General features: G+C 38.9%; 1 protein-coding gene across 1 annotated transcript in view; it reads right to left on the bottom strand.

Annotated features, from left to right (window-relative positions):
• Positions 1–557: 557 nt before the first annotated feature.
• Positions 558–19,869, bottom strand: part of BASP1 (brain abundant membrane attached signal protein 1) — a 54,396-nt gene continuing 35,084 nt past the window's right edge. Inside the window, exon 2 of the mRNA XM_060092752.1 lies at positions 558–2,127. Coding sequence (XP_059948735.1) covers positions 1,432–2,118 — 687 coding nt within the window. The 5' untranslated portion in view covers positions 2,119–2,127 and the 3' untranslated portion in view covers positions 558–1,431. The remainder of the gene's footprint in view (positions 2,128–19,869) is intronic.

The raw sequence follows: 19,869 nt of genomic DNA, 5'->3' as shown, positions 1-19,869 counted from the left end.
AGTTCAAATCCATTTATTGTCTTATAATGTATTTTATTCAAAATATTTGTGACTTTTAAGTAAATTTTAAATTAAAACACCCACATTTTTTAATAGGGTGTATCTCCATAGACATAGTAAGTCTTCAGTTTACCCTCTTCCAAGATTTACTGACACAGATCCAGCTAATTTTTGTTTGTTTGTTTGTTTGCAGTACGTGGGTCTCTCACTGCTCTGGCCTCTCCCGTTGCGGAGCACAGGCTCCGGACATGCAGCCTCAGCGGCCATGGCTCACGGGTCCAGCCGCTCCGTGGCATGTGGGATCTTCCCGGATCGGGGCACGAACCCGTGTCCCTTGCATCGGCAGGCAGACTCAACCGCTGAGCCACCAGGGAAGCCCATCCAGCTAATTTTTAAAAAAGATAACCCTGAGGATCCTGCTTTATCCTTCTATCCAAATAGACCCATGAAAATGCCCAACACCTTGTTCTGTCCTCTACGGAGGCGATTACAGAGGAGGCGGCAGCGTGCTGGTGGTAAAAGAAACCAGTAATCCTCGTGACTTCAGTTTAATTGTTTAACTTTATTACTGTTGCACCATTTATACAATTACATATAATTTCAATGCATCCATTGTACATTTTTTTGTTTTTTTTTTATTTTTTATTTTTTTCCATTTTCCAATGAGTGGTGTGTTGGTGTCTGTGACACAGAATGGAAGAGAAAACTGGAACTGCAATGAACGCAGACTTTTTTTTTTTTTTTCATTTCCACTGACCAATAAACAGAACTACAGGTGCACCCAACCACGGACATGCATTAACTCGTCATGAGAAATCTAGGGAGGCTAAGTAGGATGAGAGAATGTTGGTTACTCCCAAAAAGACCTGGGAAGGAAGAATGGAGTATTGGCATCGAGATACATGTGGACAGGCTACGTCGGCTGTCTGAAAGTTGGCATTCATCCACAACATTAAAAAAATATCAAAATAAGAAAGGCTGTAAATGAAAAAGAACACACAGAAAATACTGCTTTCATAAAGATCTGATTGCCTCGGCACAGGCCCTGCGGGCAGAATCAAACGCATCACTCCCAACTCCCCTTGCAGAAGACAAGATGCTCAGATCTTAGTGGCGGAGTGCATGTAACAGCAGTTCAGGTACAAAAGATGTACTGTACTTTCAGACATTGATCTTTCAAATCCAGGACTGATTGGTAGAGTTGACCGAAGGTATATTAGATATTTCCCCACAAAAATACTATTTGGATTCTCCCCACCCCCCTCCCTTGATGGGAACACATCCTTATTCTTGGGCAATACGTATCATTACTTCCAATCTGAAACAAGTTAGTATAGGAGAGAGAGAGACAGATAGAGAGAGAGAGACAGAGAGAGACAGAGAGACAGGTCATCGTTAAGCGGTATTCTTTTTTTCCATAGGCTGTCCTTGTTACTCTTTCACTGCTACGGTTTGATCAGAATTAGCTGCCGGGGTCTCGGCGGGTTTGACCTCGTCTGCGGGGGCTGCGGGGGCCTGGGCCTTGGGCGTGGAACTGGGTGCTTCCGTGGCTGCCGGGGTCTCCTTGGAGGATGGGGCAGCCTCAGTGCTGCTGGGTTTTGAGTCTGAAGCTGGGGCCCCGTCACTTTTCGTCTCCTGCGCGGCAGGAGCTGCGGAAGCCTCAGTCTTTGTGGGTTCCCCTCCCTCCTTGCTCTTGTCATCCTTGCTGGGGGCCGCGGGCTCCGCCGCCTCGGGCTCCGAAGCTCTGGGGGCGTCGCCGCCCGCAGCGGGGCCCGCGGCGGCCGCCGGCTCCTGCACGGCATCCTTCGGGGGCTCGGGCTTCCCCTCGGCTCCCTCCATCTGCTCGGGCTCTGCCTTCGGGGCGTCTTCCTTGGCCGCCTCTGTTTCTTTCTCGCCTTCCTTGTCTTCGGGCTTGTTGGCAGCGTCCTGGGCATCCTTCTCTGGCTTCTCCTCCTTGCCGTCCTTCACCTCTGGGGTCTCCGCAGCCGCCTGGGTCTCATTCTCCTTCGGGGTTCCCTCCTCTTCTGTCCCGGCTCCTTCTGCCTTCTTGTCTTTGTCCTTGGCCTTCTCATCATTCACATTGTACCCCTTCTTCTTCTTGCTCAGCTTGCCTCCCATCTTGGAGTTCTGCAACGAAACATAGCACAAAACGAGAAAGAGTCACTCGTGGCTCTAGACCAAATGTCTGTGTCCTCCCAAATTCATAGGCTGAAATCCTAACCCCCAGTGTGACCGTATTAGCAGGAGGGGCCTTTGGGAGTTGTGGGTGGAGACCTCATGGATGGGATCAAAGACCTCACAGAAGATACCCCACCACAGAGCTCTCTGGCCCCTTTCCCCATGTGCCCACGCAGCCAGAAACCAGCCATCTATAATCACAAAGCAGGTCCTACCAGACACCAAATCTGTCTGCACCTTGGTCTGGGACTTCCCAGCCTGCAGAAGTGTGAGAAATAAACTTCTGTTGTTTACAAGCCACTCGGTCTATGGTAATTTGTTATAGCAGCCTCAATGGAGGAAGATGCTTGCTCTGTTTACAAACTAAACAGTTCAGAACACTACTGAACTGTACACTTGAGAATGGAAAACATGGTAAATCTTATGCTACATGTATTTTGCCACAATTAAAAAAAAAGGAGTCATAAAAAGAAAGTAAAGTGTCTAATCATAGTAAGCCAAGGACATACCAACCTGAGATCAAAGAATCAGTGATTAAAAGACTAAGCTTGTCAATTCTAAAGAGAAGTGGTGCAGTATTTGTTTTATCTGCTTTCCCATGTCCGGCTCAAACACCAAGTCTTGAACAAAATGGCAGTGACAGCCATTTTAGGTCTATAGTAAAGCTAGTAAAAGGTGTCATAACTTTAAAACACTTTGCAAGGAAATGGCACAGATGGAAAATCACAAATTTCAAGAAAATAATCTCAAACTACAAACTCCTTTCAAACTCCATTATTCATACATATGTACATATATGCACACACATCTTCAAAGACCAAATGCAAGGAGGATTTAGTCTATCTCATTATTAAGAAGGACCCATTAAAGGAAAACTATCACTCAGAAAATGAAAAGCTTGGTGTTGCCAGTTACATTTAGTTTGTTAGTTGTGTCATACTTGTATTCATTGCTTTTCAAGGTATTTTGGCTTAAAAGAAATAGTTCCATAGTAATATAAAAGTGCCCTTCATTATAAATTTCTTGATGAGAAGTCAAAGTAGATACACAACTTCAATGGTCATTAACAGCCTATTTCACTCAAAGTTAAGTCTCCAACTTCCTGGAGGTTGACACTTTTATTCTATGAATATATTTGGATCCTGAATTTTTCTCCTCTGGTACTAAAGCATTAATCCAAATCAGTAATCAATTATAAATTTAAAAATAATAAATTCAATCCAGAACCGTTGTCGGAGCTAAACTGGCACTCCATTTCTTTTTGTTCAAGTGTATTTTTACGGCATCATATATCAGTGGGAATCCACTGAAATGTTGCTCTTTAGAGGAAAATCTGTTGCCTTTCCTTGATGAAGCATGGCAGAAATCATATGGCAATATCCTCTTTAGTCCACACAAATAAGTCCAGGAGAGAAAGAGAGAGAAAAAGAGAGAGGACACACGCCTTACCCTGTGCCTCATGTACCAGTGTACAGGTGAGACCTCTGGTTCTGTTCTAGTTCAGGGCTCTCTCCTGGCAGAATTATACTGTATTCTTTGACCGATCTTTTTTTTTTTAAGTATTTTCCATTTAGAACAGAAAATTTGCTGCTTATACATTCCATTCCTTGGAATCATGACTCAGGACAGTGATAACCTACATTTATCTTACTTAGAAGCCGGGTGTTAGGTAGAAGAGTGCTATTCTTCAGTCAAAATTTGTCTCACCACTCTATACATGAATCTCCTGTCCAAAACTGGGGAAGAAAAAAAAAGGAACAAACCGAAGGATGATGAAAATACTGCTCCAATTCTCAAGGAAGGCCTTTATTACATTATCAAAGTAATAATTTCTCTTACACACTTCTTTCTAAAAAGAGAGTGACTTTTGGTCATAACCTACGTCAGACATCCGACAGGCTCTATTTGACTTAATTTTTGGTTATTTCTCCCCCAGAAGTGGGAGCAAACATATATGGTAAAAATACTTTAAATGCACCTTTATCCTGTAAGCAATCACAAAACAATAGATGGAAATCTGAAGAAATAAACTGAAGCAGTATTTTAAATTATAGTTTATAACTCTTTCATTGAATTCTTAATTACCCAGTATGCATGAATGGTGCACGTCAAAATGTCAGCTCTGATATTTCAAGGTATTTTGGTACATTAGTTTAGAGCTAAGAAAGAGAAAACCTGACAGGCCTGCCTTTAGGATCTTCTCCCAATTCTATAATAGAAACCCATACACCAACTTAGAAATTATAGAATAGAAAACAAAGGATAAATGCAGTGTGTGTATGAACATAACACATGAGTGCCCCTTTCTGACCCACAAGGCATGAAATTCTATACAGCTATCCCCAGAGGCTTAAAGTCATGTTGGTTTGCAAACCTAAAATCTACTTTACTAAAATTGGTGTTCTGAAACACAGTTAGGGCCACTTTCTATTCTTTATTTCTGGGTAGGAAATGAATGTATATAATCAAATTCTAAGTAAGAAAGTGTGTCTCCATTCCTGTTTGTCTTTCAACGTTAATAAACACTCCTACTTTTGCAAATTTTCTCATGTTAGTTATAGTGAGGTATCAGAGGGAGGCTTACAGAATCCACTAGAACCCTGGAAAAGCAGGGCAGTCTGGTTATTTCCCAAGACAATGTGGGTGAAAACCTTGCCAACAGCCAGGGATAAATTAAAATTATAACTTAAAATCTATTAACTGTTTCCAGGGGTCCAGCACAATCCTAATTCCAAACACATTACTAAACTATTTTATTTAATCTTCTCAACAGGACCATGAGGTCGTAAGTATACCATTAGTGTCCTCCTTTTACCCATATGGAAATTCTAACTCGCTGAGTTCATGCAGCAGTGTCATAAGCAAAAGACCAAGCCAACAAAATTAGGTAAGGCAGGAGGGCACTGTCTAGGAGGTTACAGGGAACCCCACCAAGAAGTTGGCAAACGGGCAGAGCTCTTGTCTCGGGAATGGTACCCACCTTGGGTCACAAGGTTGGTGCAGATCTAGGGTGATTCAAAACTCAAGATGTTGACAAGATAAGGATGAAATTCAGAATTTCAGGTACCCTTTGCCCCTAAACTTTTTATCACCCCATTTGCCAATGGAGATTTGTATAAAACCCTTAAAAAATAAGGAGAGTGGTGGGCATATATTTTAATTATTTCTCATTTCTATTACTTCTAATTTTGAAAGAAATCAGTTGGTATAGAAATTCAGAAGCTGGAACTTCTAAGTTTAAAAAAAAGGGCAGTTAAACAAACAAACAAAACAAAACAAAAACAACACAGCAACTAGTAATCCATGCTGGAAGGCACTTAAACCCAAATCTAAGCTACAATGAAAGGGCTGGGACTACCTTTGCATTTCTCCACACTTGGGACATTCACTAGCCATAGAGTGAGTGACACAGCAAGAAAACTCACACCCAAGCTGATGCACTGGAACTAAGCTCTCCATGTTGATACAATAACCAAACACTAAAGTTGATTTATTAGTTACAGCATCTCAAAGGAAAGCAAACTCCGGAGTTGTCCTTTGAAATTACAGAAGAATTCTAATTTACAAAGGCCAAAGCTATTTGAAGACTGATGACTTCAAATTGGCACAGAAAACAACTAACAACCAACAGCAAGAGAGAGGAACTTCATTGTGTTTAATCTGGAAAATGTTGGACAGGAATTATTTCATGGAGACTTTGCACATTGCATCATGGTAGATGTTGTTATGAATCCCATCTCCACAGCACACTGGCCCTGAATCCTTGGGCAAGTTACTTAACCTCATTGTCCTTGCATTTCCTGTACAATAAGAAAGGTCAATCTTAGGAAAATTTTATGTGAGGCATCAGTACAACGTTTGACATTTCATGGGCTTGCAATAAATGTTAGTTCCTTTCCCCATCATTGAGTTTTGCAATTCTTAGATAATTCTGTGCTTCTAAACCCCAAGAGAAAAGTAGAACATAGGTTCCACACACACAAACACACACAAGTTCTAGAATCAGGAATTAGAAGCACTGTAATTAAAACATTTAAAAATATTTTTAAATGGCATCAAGAAGATTTTTGGTAATTGTGTTCCAAGCATGCTCCTGCTGACTGTATATATGTGGAAAAGAAGTTTGTACAGTTATCTGTTGTCACCATACTACCAGCATACTGCTAATATTAAAATCAGTCTACTTCTTTGATTTGAATCTTTTATGTACTTAAGATTCTCGAGGTTACAAGTCTTTTAAAAATATAAACAGTCTCTTATACCAAGAAATCATTTTCCAGACAGAAGTAAAAATTATAGATCAGTCATCAAATCTAACTCCTCCCAATTTGATCTGATACTGGAGTGGTCATAGAAGAAATATCATTTCATCTTCCCACTATCTCTCCATTACCTTGTCCAAGGAAACAAGAAAAAGAGTCCTTTCAGTCATCAGGATGAAAAGAGAGCCCAAATTCTTCAATTAAATCTCATTTACTGACTCATATTATATACATACGTGAAAGACAAAAAAAAATTGATCTACACTTTATCTTGGCTAATAAGCTAAACATAGAATGTCTATGAGGGAAAGTAACAGTCAAATGTCACCACCTTTTTTCTTTTTTTTAATTTTCCACAGATGACATTTTTCTTGTATAAAGTCCCAAATCATTTAATATTTTTTAGGCACTAACAAACACAGTGTTCTAAATCTCCCACAGCCATCTTGTGATTTATTCCCCCAATCTTATAAAAGTGAACCTCTATCTAGTTAATTAATCCCACTTGGCTATAAACAAAATAGTCCAGAAGAATTAAAATTCTGCTTCTTGGTGAAGAGAGAAAGTGACATTCTAGCACTATTATGTGATCAAAGCAACCTGGGATGGTAGGTGGGAAAACAGGAGAGAAGCTGTGAAAGTTAGAGAGAAAATCAGTGGCAGTTATGGAGCCCCCAAGCCCAGTTCTCCTTTGTCTACACCTCCCATCAGGGTCCCAGAAAGAGCTGGCATCCATGTGATAAATTCCTAGTTAGGCAGGCTAGGTAAGGTGAGGAATTTTTTGTCCTCAGAAATAAGTAAATGAAGTGACCTAAATATTAGATTTTAATTTTTTCTCCAAAGCAAATATTTGGAGGATTTTGTTGAGTCTTAGAGCTAACAAGTATTTCTTTTCTTGTAAAAGGAAATCCTATTTACAAGCTAATGTCCAACTACCAAGTTGAATACAAATATAGATGTATAAGAAAAAAATATATGATCCTACATATTGCCACCCTAGCAAACCTAAAATTAAAAAAAAAATTCTTTGGGGGGTTCTGGGCAAGAAATAATTTGAAATGCTATGCTGTAATAAAGATACTCTAATAGACAAGATAATCACCTCTACAAAGCTCTTCAAATTCTTTGTTCCTTTCACTCCAGGAAGCCTGTCAGGGAACACGGAAGATGGTCCTTAGCCATTCAAATCAGCTAAGTTGTGTTTATTTTGTACAAACAATTCCAGGACACACTGGGCAAAATCACCTCTGTAGAAGTTGAATTATCATGGGGTTTCACTAAACAACCACCATTCTTGCAAATTCTAATGTGATCAACTCAGCCAGAACTTTCCTAATATGCACCTGATTGTTTTTCTCACCTTGAAATAAACCAATCTATCAGCATAGCCTACTGAATTAAAACTTAGTCTTTCATTTTGAGAAAATAAATGTAGACAGGCAGAGGACAAAATGTCATTTAGAAAAAATTAAATTATAAATATTTTCTTTACGACTCATGTCAAAAACAAGCCACCTAGCACTCACTCAGTATGAAGTTTGCTAAACATAGCATGCACATTGAGTGCTGGTCCCAGCTGTCAATAATTTGCTATAAAACTCTGAGCAAGTCACTTCCCCCTCTGGGTCTCAAATTTCTCATTCAGTAAAATGAAGATATTTAGCTTATTCTTTTTCTGAAAAAAGATTATATATATATTATGGATGCTTATAGCACTAAACAATAAGGTATGTGTGAGAAAATGTGCTGTGATCAATGCTATGGTCTGAATGTTTGTGTCTCTCCAGAATTCATATCCTGAAACCTAACCTCTAAGGTTATGGTATTAGGAACTGGGACCTTTGGAAGGTGATTAGGTCATGAGGCGGACTCGTCATGAATGGGATTAGTGCCCTTATAAAAGGGACCCCCATAGAGCTTTCTGGCCCCTTACAGTATATGAGGATACAGCAAGAAGATGGCAGTCTACAACACAGAAAAGGGCCTTCACCAGAACCCAACCATACTGGCACCCTGATCTTGAAATTCTACAGCCTCCGGAATTATGAGAAATAAATTTCTATTGTTTATAAGCCACCAGGGTATGATACTTTGTTAGAGCAGCCCAAATGGATGAAGACAATCAATAAAGTTCTATACTCTTGTTAATTATTACCATAAAAACATCCACCACCTTTCACCCTGAAAATCAAATTGACAACCAGTTGGTTTATTGGTATGATTGGATTTCTTTATACATAATTTTAACATGTGTGAAGCTTGTTAAAAATCAGAAATAAAAATTTGTAAAACAACATCCAAATGTTTTTCAAATACCAGACTTTTTAATGTTTTCAATTATGTTTAGGAAATGTTTTCAGGATAATGTGTCAGTTCTGTAAGTAATGAATGGGAATGGAACTGAACACTGAAGACATCTTAGATGAAAATATCAGTGCTAGAAAAATTCGGTTTCATTAGCTTTGCTTATGCAGAACTACTTCACAGCATTGTGTTTATAGAAGATGCTCAGTTGTTTCCACTTTACTTCCTTTTGATGGGTAACCTACCAACCACTGGTGGTTCTGCTTGGCAAGATTTGCTCTATGCCCAAATTTTGTTTCCTATATATAAAAACCAGTTATGAAACATAAACTGGTGCAATGTAGAAATTATTTTCTTGCCCTCACCATCTCCACTACCTCATCCAATTTAGTTGATATTGTGAACAGTGTTTGCAAAACCTTCGGGAACACACGTTCAATGCAAATGCAAGGCTTGGCTTTTTTCTAAAGCAAGATTTGCCATTTCATAGGACACCAACATTGAGCACTTAGTCATGTGTGGCCTGCAACAGGGTGTATTTTGTCTGCCAGAAACCAGCTTTCACCCCCTTGCTACTGGTGAGAAAAATTATCTAAGTAGAGGCTGGATTCACTTCTTCCTCAATAAATGCTAAAATTCTCAAGTTCCTAACTAGAGACTCCTTTGTCCCCCAAAGTTCGCAACGGATCTTTAAAGTATGAAGGGTGATTTTATTTATACCTAGGTTAATCTTCTCATGGAAAAAAATATGATAAAGTATCTTGAATTTTACGAAGAAAGTGGATTAAATTCCTGAGCAAGAATAAGTGTTAAGATTGTCCGATACCACAAAAATGGTCTAAATTTTGCCAAAGTTGAAGGTTTTAGCTGTGGAGCCATTCCCTTTTCCTTCCTTCAACAAGTCTGAAGAGGTGAACACATAAGCAAACACTATTATCACCAATTATTTATACCATTTACTTTGGAAGGACACATTTTTGTTGTTTTGTTTTGAATTGAGCCCAGAAAATGGAATATTTCTTCTAAGAAAAAATTTTCACTTGTTCATAAAGGCTTGTATCTTTTCATGGATTCTCCTGTATGTTCAGAACCTGATGAAATAGTTTTATCTAAGAAATTGCTCATGAATTGCTTATTTCCAAAGTCAAGGGGTAATTCATTTCTACATCGATTGTATTGGAAAGCTACACCAAACAAAACCAGGACATAGAACCATTTTTACAGAGCTGTTAGAATGCAACATAGAAGATTTTGTTTGGAGTTTATCATACGTTGGGAAAGAGTTCCAGGCCAGCTATAGGTTTTTAATACCAACAGCTTTGCTTTGGGAATATTAGCATGAGGTCATGGTGACTTTTAACACAGTAAGGACAAAGATTCATTACCCACACATAAAAGAGAGAGGGAGAGAGGCTGGAGAAAGAAAGTTTCTCGTTTTGAGTAGTCTCTCTTTTATTTTTTATTTTTTTCTTTTGCGGTACGCGGGCCTCTCACTGTTGTGGCCTCTCCTGTGGTGGAGCACAGGCTCCGGACGCGCAGGCTCAGCAGTCATGGCTCACGGGGCCCAGCCGCTCCGCGGCATGTGGGATCCTCCTGGACCGGGGCACGAACCCATGTCCCCTGCATCGGAAGGTGGACTCTCAACCACTGTGCCACCAGGGAAGCCCTTGAATAGTCTCTCTTCACCCTCCTTATTCTGCTTCTGAATATCTACTCCTCCACTGGAACCAATCTTTTTCTGCATTTTAACTTATAGAAACTGAAGCCAAATATTCGATCCCATAAGCTTCTCTAGCAGGACACCTTCAGATGCAAGACAAAAGTATCCAGCAGTAAAGGATTTAAACATTGACTCCATTCTGCACTAAAGGTAAAGCAATGGTATGAGGAATAGAAGCCCATTGGAACAGTTTTCCTGTTCCCCAATGTTAAGAAAGGAGCCAATTAGCAGACTGTGGCGAGTGGACCCATGGAGCTGACCTGGTCCTCAGTAGTCTCTATAGCAGACAGTTCTGCCCCTTTCAGTGACTGAGGCTCTCTGGCTACCAAGTGAAAACACACAGCTCAGTCCCTCTCCCCATATATTCCTTTGGTTTCGGGTAAGACAACTGACAGTGTTTTAAGACATAGGCACAACCCTACCTACCAGGATAGACTCTAATCAAAATTTTAGCCGTTCTGGAAGTTGTTCTTATGGCTTTCCAATAAAATGTGAGGTTTCTGGGAGCTATCATTTACTGTTTCCTTTCTTTAGTCTTTGAAATAAAATACTTGCTAAGTAGTCTGGTTGAGTGCAAGTGAGGGAGAAGGGGGAAGTGTTGGATCAAAAGGAGTTTTGAGTAGGAGAAACAAGAGAACTGTCATCACCAACTTTAAAATTTCAGTCCTTTGAGGGAGGTCTAAGTAATAGCACACCATCAGGCATCCTAGAAGAGTCCCTCTAGAGAGCTGCATTATCCAAAGAGCTTACAAGAACCATTCTGCATTCTGCTGGCAAGCAAAATTATTGATGATTAAATGTTAGTGTTTATCTCAGCCCATGTACTGAATTTTAGATGTTTTGATGTGCAGATGACCACTATTTGTGACTGCTGAATTTTCATTTTGGTAGCACTTTGTCGGTTATATCCATTAGTTAAAGCTTCCCACATCTTCAGATAAAAAAATGCAAGCCCCAATTATAGCACTGACCCACTTCAGAAAATGCAACCTTGCATAATGACACAGTTTCCAGGCATTAACTACCCCAAAACCACGGGGATTACATGCACTGTATTCTTCCTACAATTAGTACGTATTCCATGACATCTCCCAATTCCATTTCTCATTTGCATACTTCTACATTTGTGCTACTCTGTCAATGAACAGTAATGCAATTCTGTGACAATGAAAATCATTGGCATACGTTAACTGGTGTAAAAAACAAAACAAGAAAATGACTGATAATAGTATTTCTCCATATGGACTTCCAATGCTATTCCTATTTATATCTTCTCTCTCTACACTAATATCTAGGCATTTTCTATATAGGACAGTTTGAATCATACAAAGGTCACATCCATTGCCAAGTTTCTATTTTGAAAATACAAATTTGGATTAATTAAACATGTCATCTAGAACCAGGAGATTAAAGTTCTTAGGGATGATATCAAACAGATTACAATGAAAAAGATGACTCCAAGTCTATAGCAAAACCCAACATGAATATGCAACAGTATGTGTCAGAGACTGAAGTGTTATTTCTGGTTTGATTGCTGCTTCACGGTGTGATCAAGACAAGAAACAGTCTCCTTTTGATTCTGTTTCCATCTGTGAGGCAGATATATTTTCTTCTGATTATAAGATGGATACAGAATCAAAAAGAGACTGTTTCTTGTCTTGATAACATATGAAAACGAATCAATGTTTCCTGACAAAGTTAAACATGTGACCATAGCACATTAACTGTGTCACTCTGCAAATTCAAGGCTGCAAAAGTTCAACAGGTTTAAATACAAGATAATCCATTACTGATTTTTTAAAGTAACATACAAAGTTAGAACTGACTCATAAATTGCATCTGCCTACAAACATCACCAGACATGTTGGCTTTACAATGACTCAGGCTGAAAGAATCCAACTTGTTGGTCAAACCTAGCTGAAGCAAATGTTGGGAAAAGAGAAAGGAAAAAACATTTTTTTTTTACCTTAAGGAAAGAATTTACAAAGTATAGAGAAACACAACAAATTCAAAATACATTTTCAGTAAGAATACAGGGGAAAAAATCTAAAACATATGGTTGGTTATGTCCAAAAATTTCTATTTTCAACAAACAACTGTCCCTTTTCTTTCAAATACCAAAACTTTTACTCTAAAAGAGGAAAATGAAATAAAGATAATGTAGCCTATGTGTATTTTTGGTATTCCCATCAGGATGTACTTTGTCATAATGATTTGCTCTCAGGTTTTATCAATGCCTGGTGATAATTTCTGTTGTTGGAATTACTGTTGTCAGTATCTGATTCAGTGAAAGCTTCCATTCAGCAATTGTAACATCACCAACATTTAGGGTATCGGAATGTCCTCTGGGGAGAGGGTACTATAGTAAGAGCTGTCAACCCATGTCAAAATTTCTAAGGCCAACCTATTAAATACAAGAGTAAAATTTTAAAGAAAACATTTTCAAGATAATTTATTTCCTTGTCACAATAAATATGTTCAACTTTGTAAAAATGTACTGTAAAATGTGCAAGAAATATTTGAAAAACACACAGATATACATACACTGCTACAACCCAATTTTCCCAAAGAGGTGGTTAGGATGAGTTAGAGCTACACAGTCAGAAAGCCCTCCTATAGAAAAGGAAATTAATCACAAGTGACACTTCCATTATTCTCCTTCATGAAGTTCAGGCCAGCCCTACAGAGCATCCTCAAAGTATCTTTGGGGATCTCTCATCAAAAATTCAAAACACAGAATAGTCTCAAGACCTTCAAATCTTCAGAAATTATTTTAGGAAAAAATAGACTTGATCTTTAGTAGGAAAAGAAAATATTTTTGAAGTTAAGTAAGATATGAGAACACATGAGAGCAAAAAGCCTACTCTAACCTAGGTTAAGACTGAGACAATTAAAATTAGAGTAAGTTAAGCCTCATAAGAGAGCAAAAAATAACAGTTTTCCCAGAAGAGATGACTTTTAGTTGGACTCAGGAGATGAGAAGTTTTATAGACAAGGTGGAGTTTGAGAGAGTAGAAATATCAAAAGTACTTATAGAACTTACTCTGTCTAGAACTGTCTTACTATTTAATCTTTACATATATTAACCCATTAACTGTCTCATCAATCCTACAAGGAAGAAATTATTACTACTTCCACTTTACCATGAGGAAACTAAGGCATGTTGGAGCCAAATAACTTACCCAAGATCATATACTAGTAGTCTGGAGATGTGGTGTGAACCCACGCACTCTGGTTCTGGAGTGAGGTCTCTTAATCATCATGATAAACTGTCTTGAAAGATGACTAAGCTACCTTTAGATCAAGATAGAGAAGTAGGAAGTATTTATGTTAGAGCAAACCAACAGGAAGAATCCAGTCAAGAGTATGAGAAAACCTTATTTATATTTAGGAGCTCAGTGAGGAAGAACTCATCTGCCTGGAGGGAGGTATGATGGAATATAATCTATCAAGGTTCTCTAATCGAAAGTTTGAATTTAGGTGGCAGAAAGTAGAAAACCAGCTTTTTTCCAGAAAGGGGAAAAAATAAATATGTTTCAGAAATCAACAGAGAATTTTAGGAAGCAGCTTGGAGGAGTTATATTCTGCTACAAAAAGATGAAAAAAGAAAAAAGAACAGGAATTGTGCAATTTGATCTTGTGATGAGTTGTTAACTACAGACCCTGGAGTGACTCAGGTTGAGGAGTGAAGACACATGCCTCTCTGGAAAGGCTCAAAGAACACACGAGGAGCCAGAAAAGATAGCCACAAAGGCCCACACTGAAGAGCATGAGTGAAGTAAAAGCAATGTCAAGGCAAGAATTTGCAACTTTGTCAAGACTGAGTTTTGTCTATTTGTTTATAAGCAGTTAGAAGAACTGAAAATATATACAGGAAGATGGGATGTGACAAAGAATAAAGAGAGAAACGAAAGTGGAAAGACAAAGGAGAAATAATTGATAAGGCAAGGTTCCAGAAGACTCAGAAAGGTCAGTCAAGATTAAGCTTGGTAAGGAGGGACTCTTAACTATACAGAGGGCAAGAGAGGAGTGAAATGAATTCCAAATCCAGTGGTTTTCCCAGCCTGGCCACTGGCATCGCTGTCTTTCAAGTGCACGCAGTCAAATCTGAATGATTCCAGACCAAAGACTCAAATAAGTTCTCTCTAGAGTAAATGTTTGATCATGTGTCTTTGAAACAGTCATTTACCTTTTGGTACTTTATCTTTTCTTTCATATAACAGTGAGGATTTCTCAAGTACTGGGAGGAAAAGGACAGACATTTCATCAACCAAAATGCTTTAAAATGCTAAAGAATTAACATAGTGACCACTAAACCAGGAGAGGTCTTATTGTGAAAGAATGTAATGTGCAAAGTAGAGCAAATAGGCTTAGTGCATTATGAAGGGGTTTAAGAGTTTCTTAGATAAGAAATGCATAGCTGATATCTAGACCTGTATTCATACAGTATTCATGTACGAATTTTTCAAATTCTTTTCCCATTTAGGTTATTACAGAGTACTAAGCAGAGTTCCCTGTGCTATACAGTAAGACCTTGTTGGTTATCTATTTTAAATATAACAGTGTATACAAGGGACATTAATTCTTAAGAACTTCATTACTACCCTTATCCTTTCCTTATTATGCAATCTAGTCTTGGTTTTAGATAAGCCTCCATCTTTGGTTATTTACCTGTATCATCATTGCTTAACCGTTTTATACTGTGATTGTGCTGGAAGTTTTAGAAGTAAAATAGATCTGCCCCACTTCAACATCAACCTGAAGTCTAACTTCAGATTTATTCAACGTAAATATAATGACTTCAGAACAAAGATTTTGTTTTTAAGATTGGTAAAGCACAATGGGTACTTGGTAAGTACTATGGACTCACTATCCACTGAAACATGCAATTTTCAAGTTTTATAACTTGAAAGAGTTATAAAACTCAGAAGATGAAAGTCTATACAACCATATAAATTGTTATGTAAACTCTGCTTTCACTTAGCAGTAGAAATAAGTATGCTAAATTAGAACTGAAATGTCCATTCCATTCAATGAGACATGACCAAGTTCCAGGGATCACCCATGATGGCAAACTCTAAAGCACTAGAACCCATCACATAATTAAAACAAGAATACACAGAAATCACTACAATAATATTGACAAGACATTTTTCTTTTAGGTTACTGTGTGCATATCATAGGGACCAATTTTTCAAAGTGTATCTCCTAATTGAGTCTACAGGTTTTGAGCATAAAACTCTGAATTGACGCTGCTGTTATAAATATGACAGATGACAGTTAAGCTTGTCTTGGAATATAAAGGTTAACTAAATGCAGACCTCACACAGAGGTTTTTTTTCCCCACTTTTAAAATATCCTGCCACATGCCGCAAACACTATCAGAAAACATGTATTATTCATTCTCATCAATAGTCTAATATGCTTTTAGAGTCTGCTGTACATTCACATCGTTATTTATTTGCACTTAATGGGTAAGGTGGCCCTTTCCAAAGCCCTGGTTACAGCATCCTAACATATGACTTTATATGAATCACCTGGTCTTTTATTCAATAAAGCTACTAAGTGAACCACAACCAGCCCAGGAAATTCAAGCCCCTGAGATCACTTCTGAACCTTTTCTCTCTTCCACAGAGTCAGGAAACTATCATGTCTTATCACCACAACTAATTTTGAATTCTCAAAACAGAGTTAAAATAAACCACAGGGGAAAAAACTTACAGCAGCTGAGATATTTTTGCTGCTTATTAATGGACTAGACAGACCATCATGGGCTCTGGAGCCATAACAGGCTTGCTCAGTGTAGCTCACCCGACAAAGACAGGCTGGTGACCAAGGAGACGGGGAGGCGGCCTACCTACACCAAGAGAAGCTGCAATTTTACTTCTAGTAATTTCTATATCCAATCATCAAGGGAGGTTCACACTTTCTATGATTGTCTAAAATCATGATATATTGACATTTTAATGTGTCTTTCCTGCCCCCCCACCCCTCCCTGGCACCAACAGCAAATGTAGCATTTCCAGTCCTAAAACTATTGCATATTTTAATCATTTTTGATGAAAACCTTTCCAAAATTCTTCATACGTGTCCTTGATTTTTAAACAAAGAATTTGCTTTTTTTCTTGGTGGTGTGCTTAGCACAAATAAGGATTCAGTAAATGTGTGTTGAATTAAGAAACAATGCATTAAATCCACAGGCAGAAAGTATGTGCTATGTCTATCTTCAAGAGGCTCCTAAATGTTGAGTTTAAGCAACACAGTGTAACATTTAATGTCCTTTGTCATCCAGCCTCTCCTTACAAATCAAGTTTATCTCTCAAAACTTCTCAACCAAACACTCTGTCCCAAGCTGTCCATGTTCACACTCCCTGCCACACTTTTGTGTTCTTCAAATTTGAGCATCTTAGCTACTTAATGAAGCACTGAGCAATGAAGAGACATTGAAGGTTTGAGTCCCAGAGAGCTGTGGGATTTAAAAACATAACTGAGGGGTACTTCTTCCCAACCATGGAACTCCTGAAGAAAAAAAGACTGCCTTTCATCCCCAGACCTGGCATGTGGCAAAAACACAATACATAGCTTTTCAAGTAATGACTGAATGGGAATGAATTCTAACTGAAGCAACCGGAATTCAATACCAATTTGTTCCTTATTCATGATGTCATTTGGAGCAAAGTCACTCAAATTTTCTCTTTTGTTGATATTTCAATGTAATGTGTCAGATAGAAGTAGTGAGATGTGTGTATATAGGAATCACCCAAGGAGCCTGTTAAAAATCTAGATCTGGGGTCTCGTTACGGAGGTTAATTAGTGGGTCCAGAGTGCATCCTAAGAATCTATTTTTCAGCAAGTTGACCAGGTGTAGCCAGAGTTGGTGGCTCAGAGCCACTGGTTGAGAAATACAGATACATGGAGTTTGAAGTGACACTGAGACAGTTAATGATTTTTCATCATCTGCAAAAACTGAAACATGAAAATCCCCAAAACCAGTGTGATTACTGGTGGTCACAAAGCTAAAAACAAGCATGGCAGAACACCTAGCTTGGTCTAACCTGCAGATGGGGGTGGTGTCAGCCCCAATGAAATCTTATCAACTACTGAGCCATTTTGTCTCTGAGTGCTCTTTGCTACCAGAATCACAAATAAGTTAGAATGACCAGGGCTTATTCTCCTTCCCCCAAGCTCCCCAGCATCCAATTGCCCCACCACCCACCTACCCTCCTCTCCATCACTCTCCCACCTGAGCCCCTCCTCAATGCCATTGTTCAGCCGCAGAAGGGGCACCGCACAAGCAGCCCCCCTAGAAGAGCAAGGTTCCTGACTGAAGAGCCCTTTTATCAGCTGCAGAGAAGCCCCTGTGCCTACACCAGGCTCTGTGCAGTCCTTTGTTACCCCAGCAACTTCTGTCACTCGTGGGAGAATCACAGCACGGTGGGTATTCAGCTCTGTAAACTCCCTTCTTACATAATGTGAGGCTTCGATTGTTGTTCAACGTTTACAGTCCGCCCTGTTGAGACAACACGGTTTTCAGAAGCATCCATTTTATGTAATTAGAGTTCACGGTTCAGAAAACAGGTTTTCCTCTTTTCATTTCAAATGGAACTTTGATGGCTTGCCATGAGTTTTGAGCCCTGATCCAGTATAGGAGAAAGCCTATGGGCAATGGGGTCAGCAGGCCAAGCTCAGCTATGTGAACTTAGGCAGGAACGTTAACCTCAGCACACTCAACCTCACCCTTAAAAAAAAAAAGAAAAAAGAGGGAGAGGAGGTGATCAATAGCATTTAAATGGAGTATTTGCAGGAAAGAACATAGTTCAGCTAAAGACACACAGTAGGTATTCAGTAAATTTTTGTTTACTCCTTTACCTAAAACCATTTCTCAGTTCTGTTCATATGTAATAGGGAGTAATCTTGAAGTTCAAGATTAAGTAAAACAGAGGTGGAACAAATTACTGTATTCAAAACAGGCAAACAAATGGAAATTGATACAATTATAATCAAAATAATAATCACTTTCATTAACATTTAAATTCTAGATTGAAGTCTGCAATATGCATTATATAATCTGTAGATTTTAAAAGCAAGTGTTACCTAAGGGGCAAAATCTTACAATGATGAGAACAGATGTTGGTTTGGGACACGAGTCCATCTTCTCCCCAGGTTGCCAGCCTCCTAAATAAAGCAACCTTTCCTTTCAAACCAACACTCTCCACTGTTGGCTTTCAAGCAGTGGGCAGCCAAACCTAAGTTTGGTAACACTGGGAAAAGATGAATGCCAACCAGGAACAAAGGACTGAGTGAGCCCAGCAGACACAAGAAAATGCCCCAGGGAAAATCAAAAAGGGACAATGGGCCTTAAAATCTGCTTTAAAGCAACCTTCTGAAAGGGAGGGTTTTTTTCCAACTCTATTTCCATCCTGTTTGCTTTTGATTGAGAGGCTGTGGTGCAGAGCCATGCTCAATATTCTTTTTTACCAGTTTCACCTGTTTGGAGTTCATAATAGTTTTAAGATGGAAAAATCAATAAACCTTCTCCCTAGGAATATTTTATTCTTCATCTACAGCTATAAAATACTACATTTAAACACTTTAAAGTAAGAAAACAATGACCAGATATCCTTCCTCAATTTTAGCAAAAAAAAAAAAAATTCAGGCAAGAAGCCAGCCACTTCTCTATTTTTTCCTATAGGCTTAGAAAAGCAAGTTAAGAAAAGCCAATTGCCCGAATCCACGAGCATTTTTCTTGGAATTCAGGGGGCACTAGGGAATGTGGCATTGCATTCTGAGCCACACCAACATCATGCTGGTACTCAGCCTGCTGACTAAGTGCTAAATACCATCCCAACATGTGGAACTTAAAACAGGGCACCCATTTCATGCCTCAGTGGAGTCCCTCTTGAGCTGTTCAAGCCACACAGTAACTCATCTAAGGCATTCTCCTTTGAAAAGGAGCTAACGCCATTCCTTGTACACGTTTTGTGAACCTGAATCTTTACAAGTATCTGTTAAACTTGAGCTTGAGTCTCACCCTAGCCACTACTGGCTGCTTATGTTAAACAAGCCACTTTTAATTCCCCAGGGCTTGGTTATTTCAGTTGTCATATAAATGACTAGAACTATATACCTTAAGTCTATAATTTTTTATCTTTACACAAATGTGTTATTTAATTAGATTATGCTGAGCACCCAAATCCACTAATGCATTTATTTCAGAAATGCCACTATCGTCCAAGCTCTGTGCTGGACGCCCAAGGGGAAACAAGGTCAACTCAGACAGCCCATAGATCTTTCAAGTCTAGGTCACAGGAAAATTATGCCTCTTAAAAAGATCTAAGGTAACAGCAAATGCTAGCTCTAGCTCGTGGCTGGCTTCTGGCGGTATGGCTTAAACTATTTTAACAA

This window comes from Mesoplodon densirostris, chromosome 3 (genome assembly GCF_025265405.1).
Source record: "Mesoplodon densirostris isolate mMesDen1 chromosome 3, mMesDen1 primary haplotype, whole genome shotgun sequence".
NCBI classification, from domain to species: Eukaryota; Metazoa; Chordata; class Mammalia; order Artiodactyla; family Ziphiidae; genus Mesoplodon; species Mesoplodon densirostris.
This window is presented reverse-complemented; position numbering and strand designations above follow the sequence as displayed.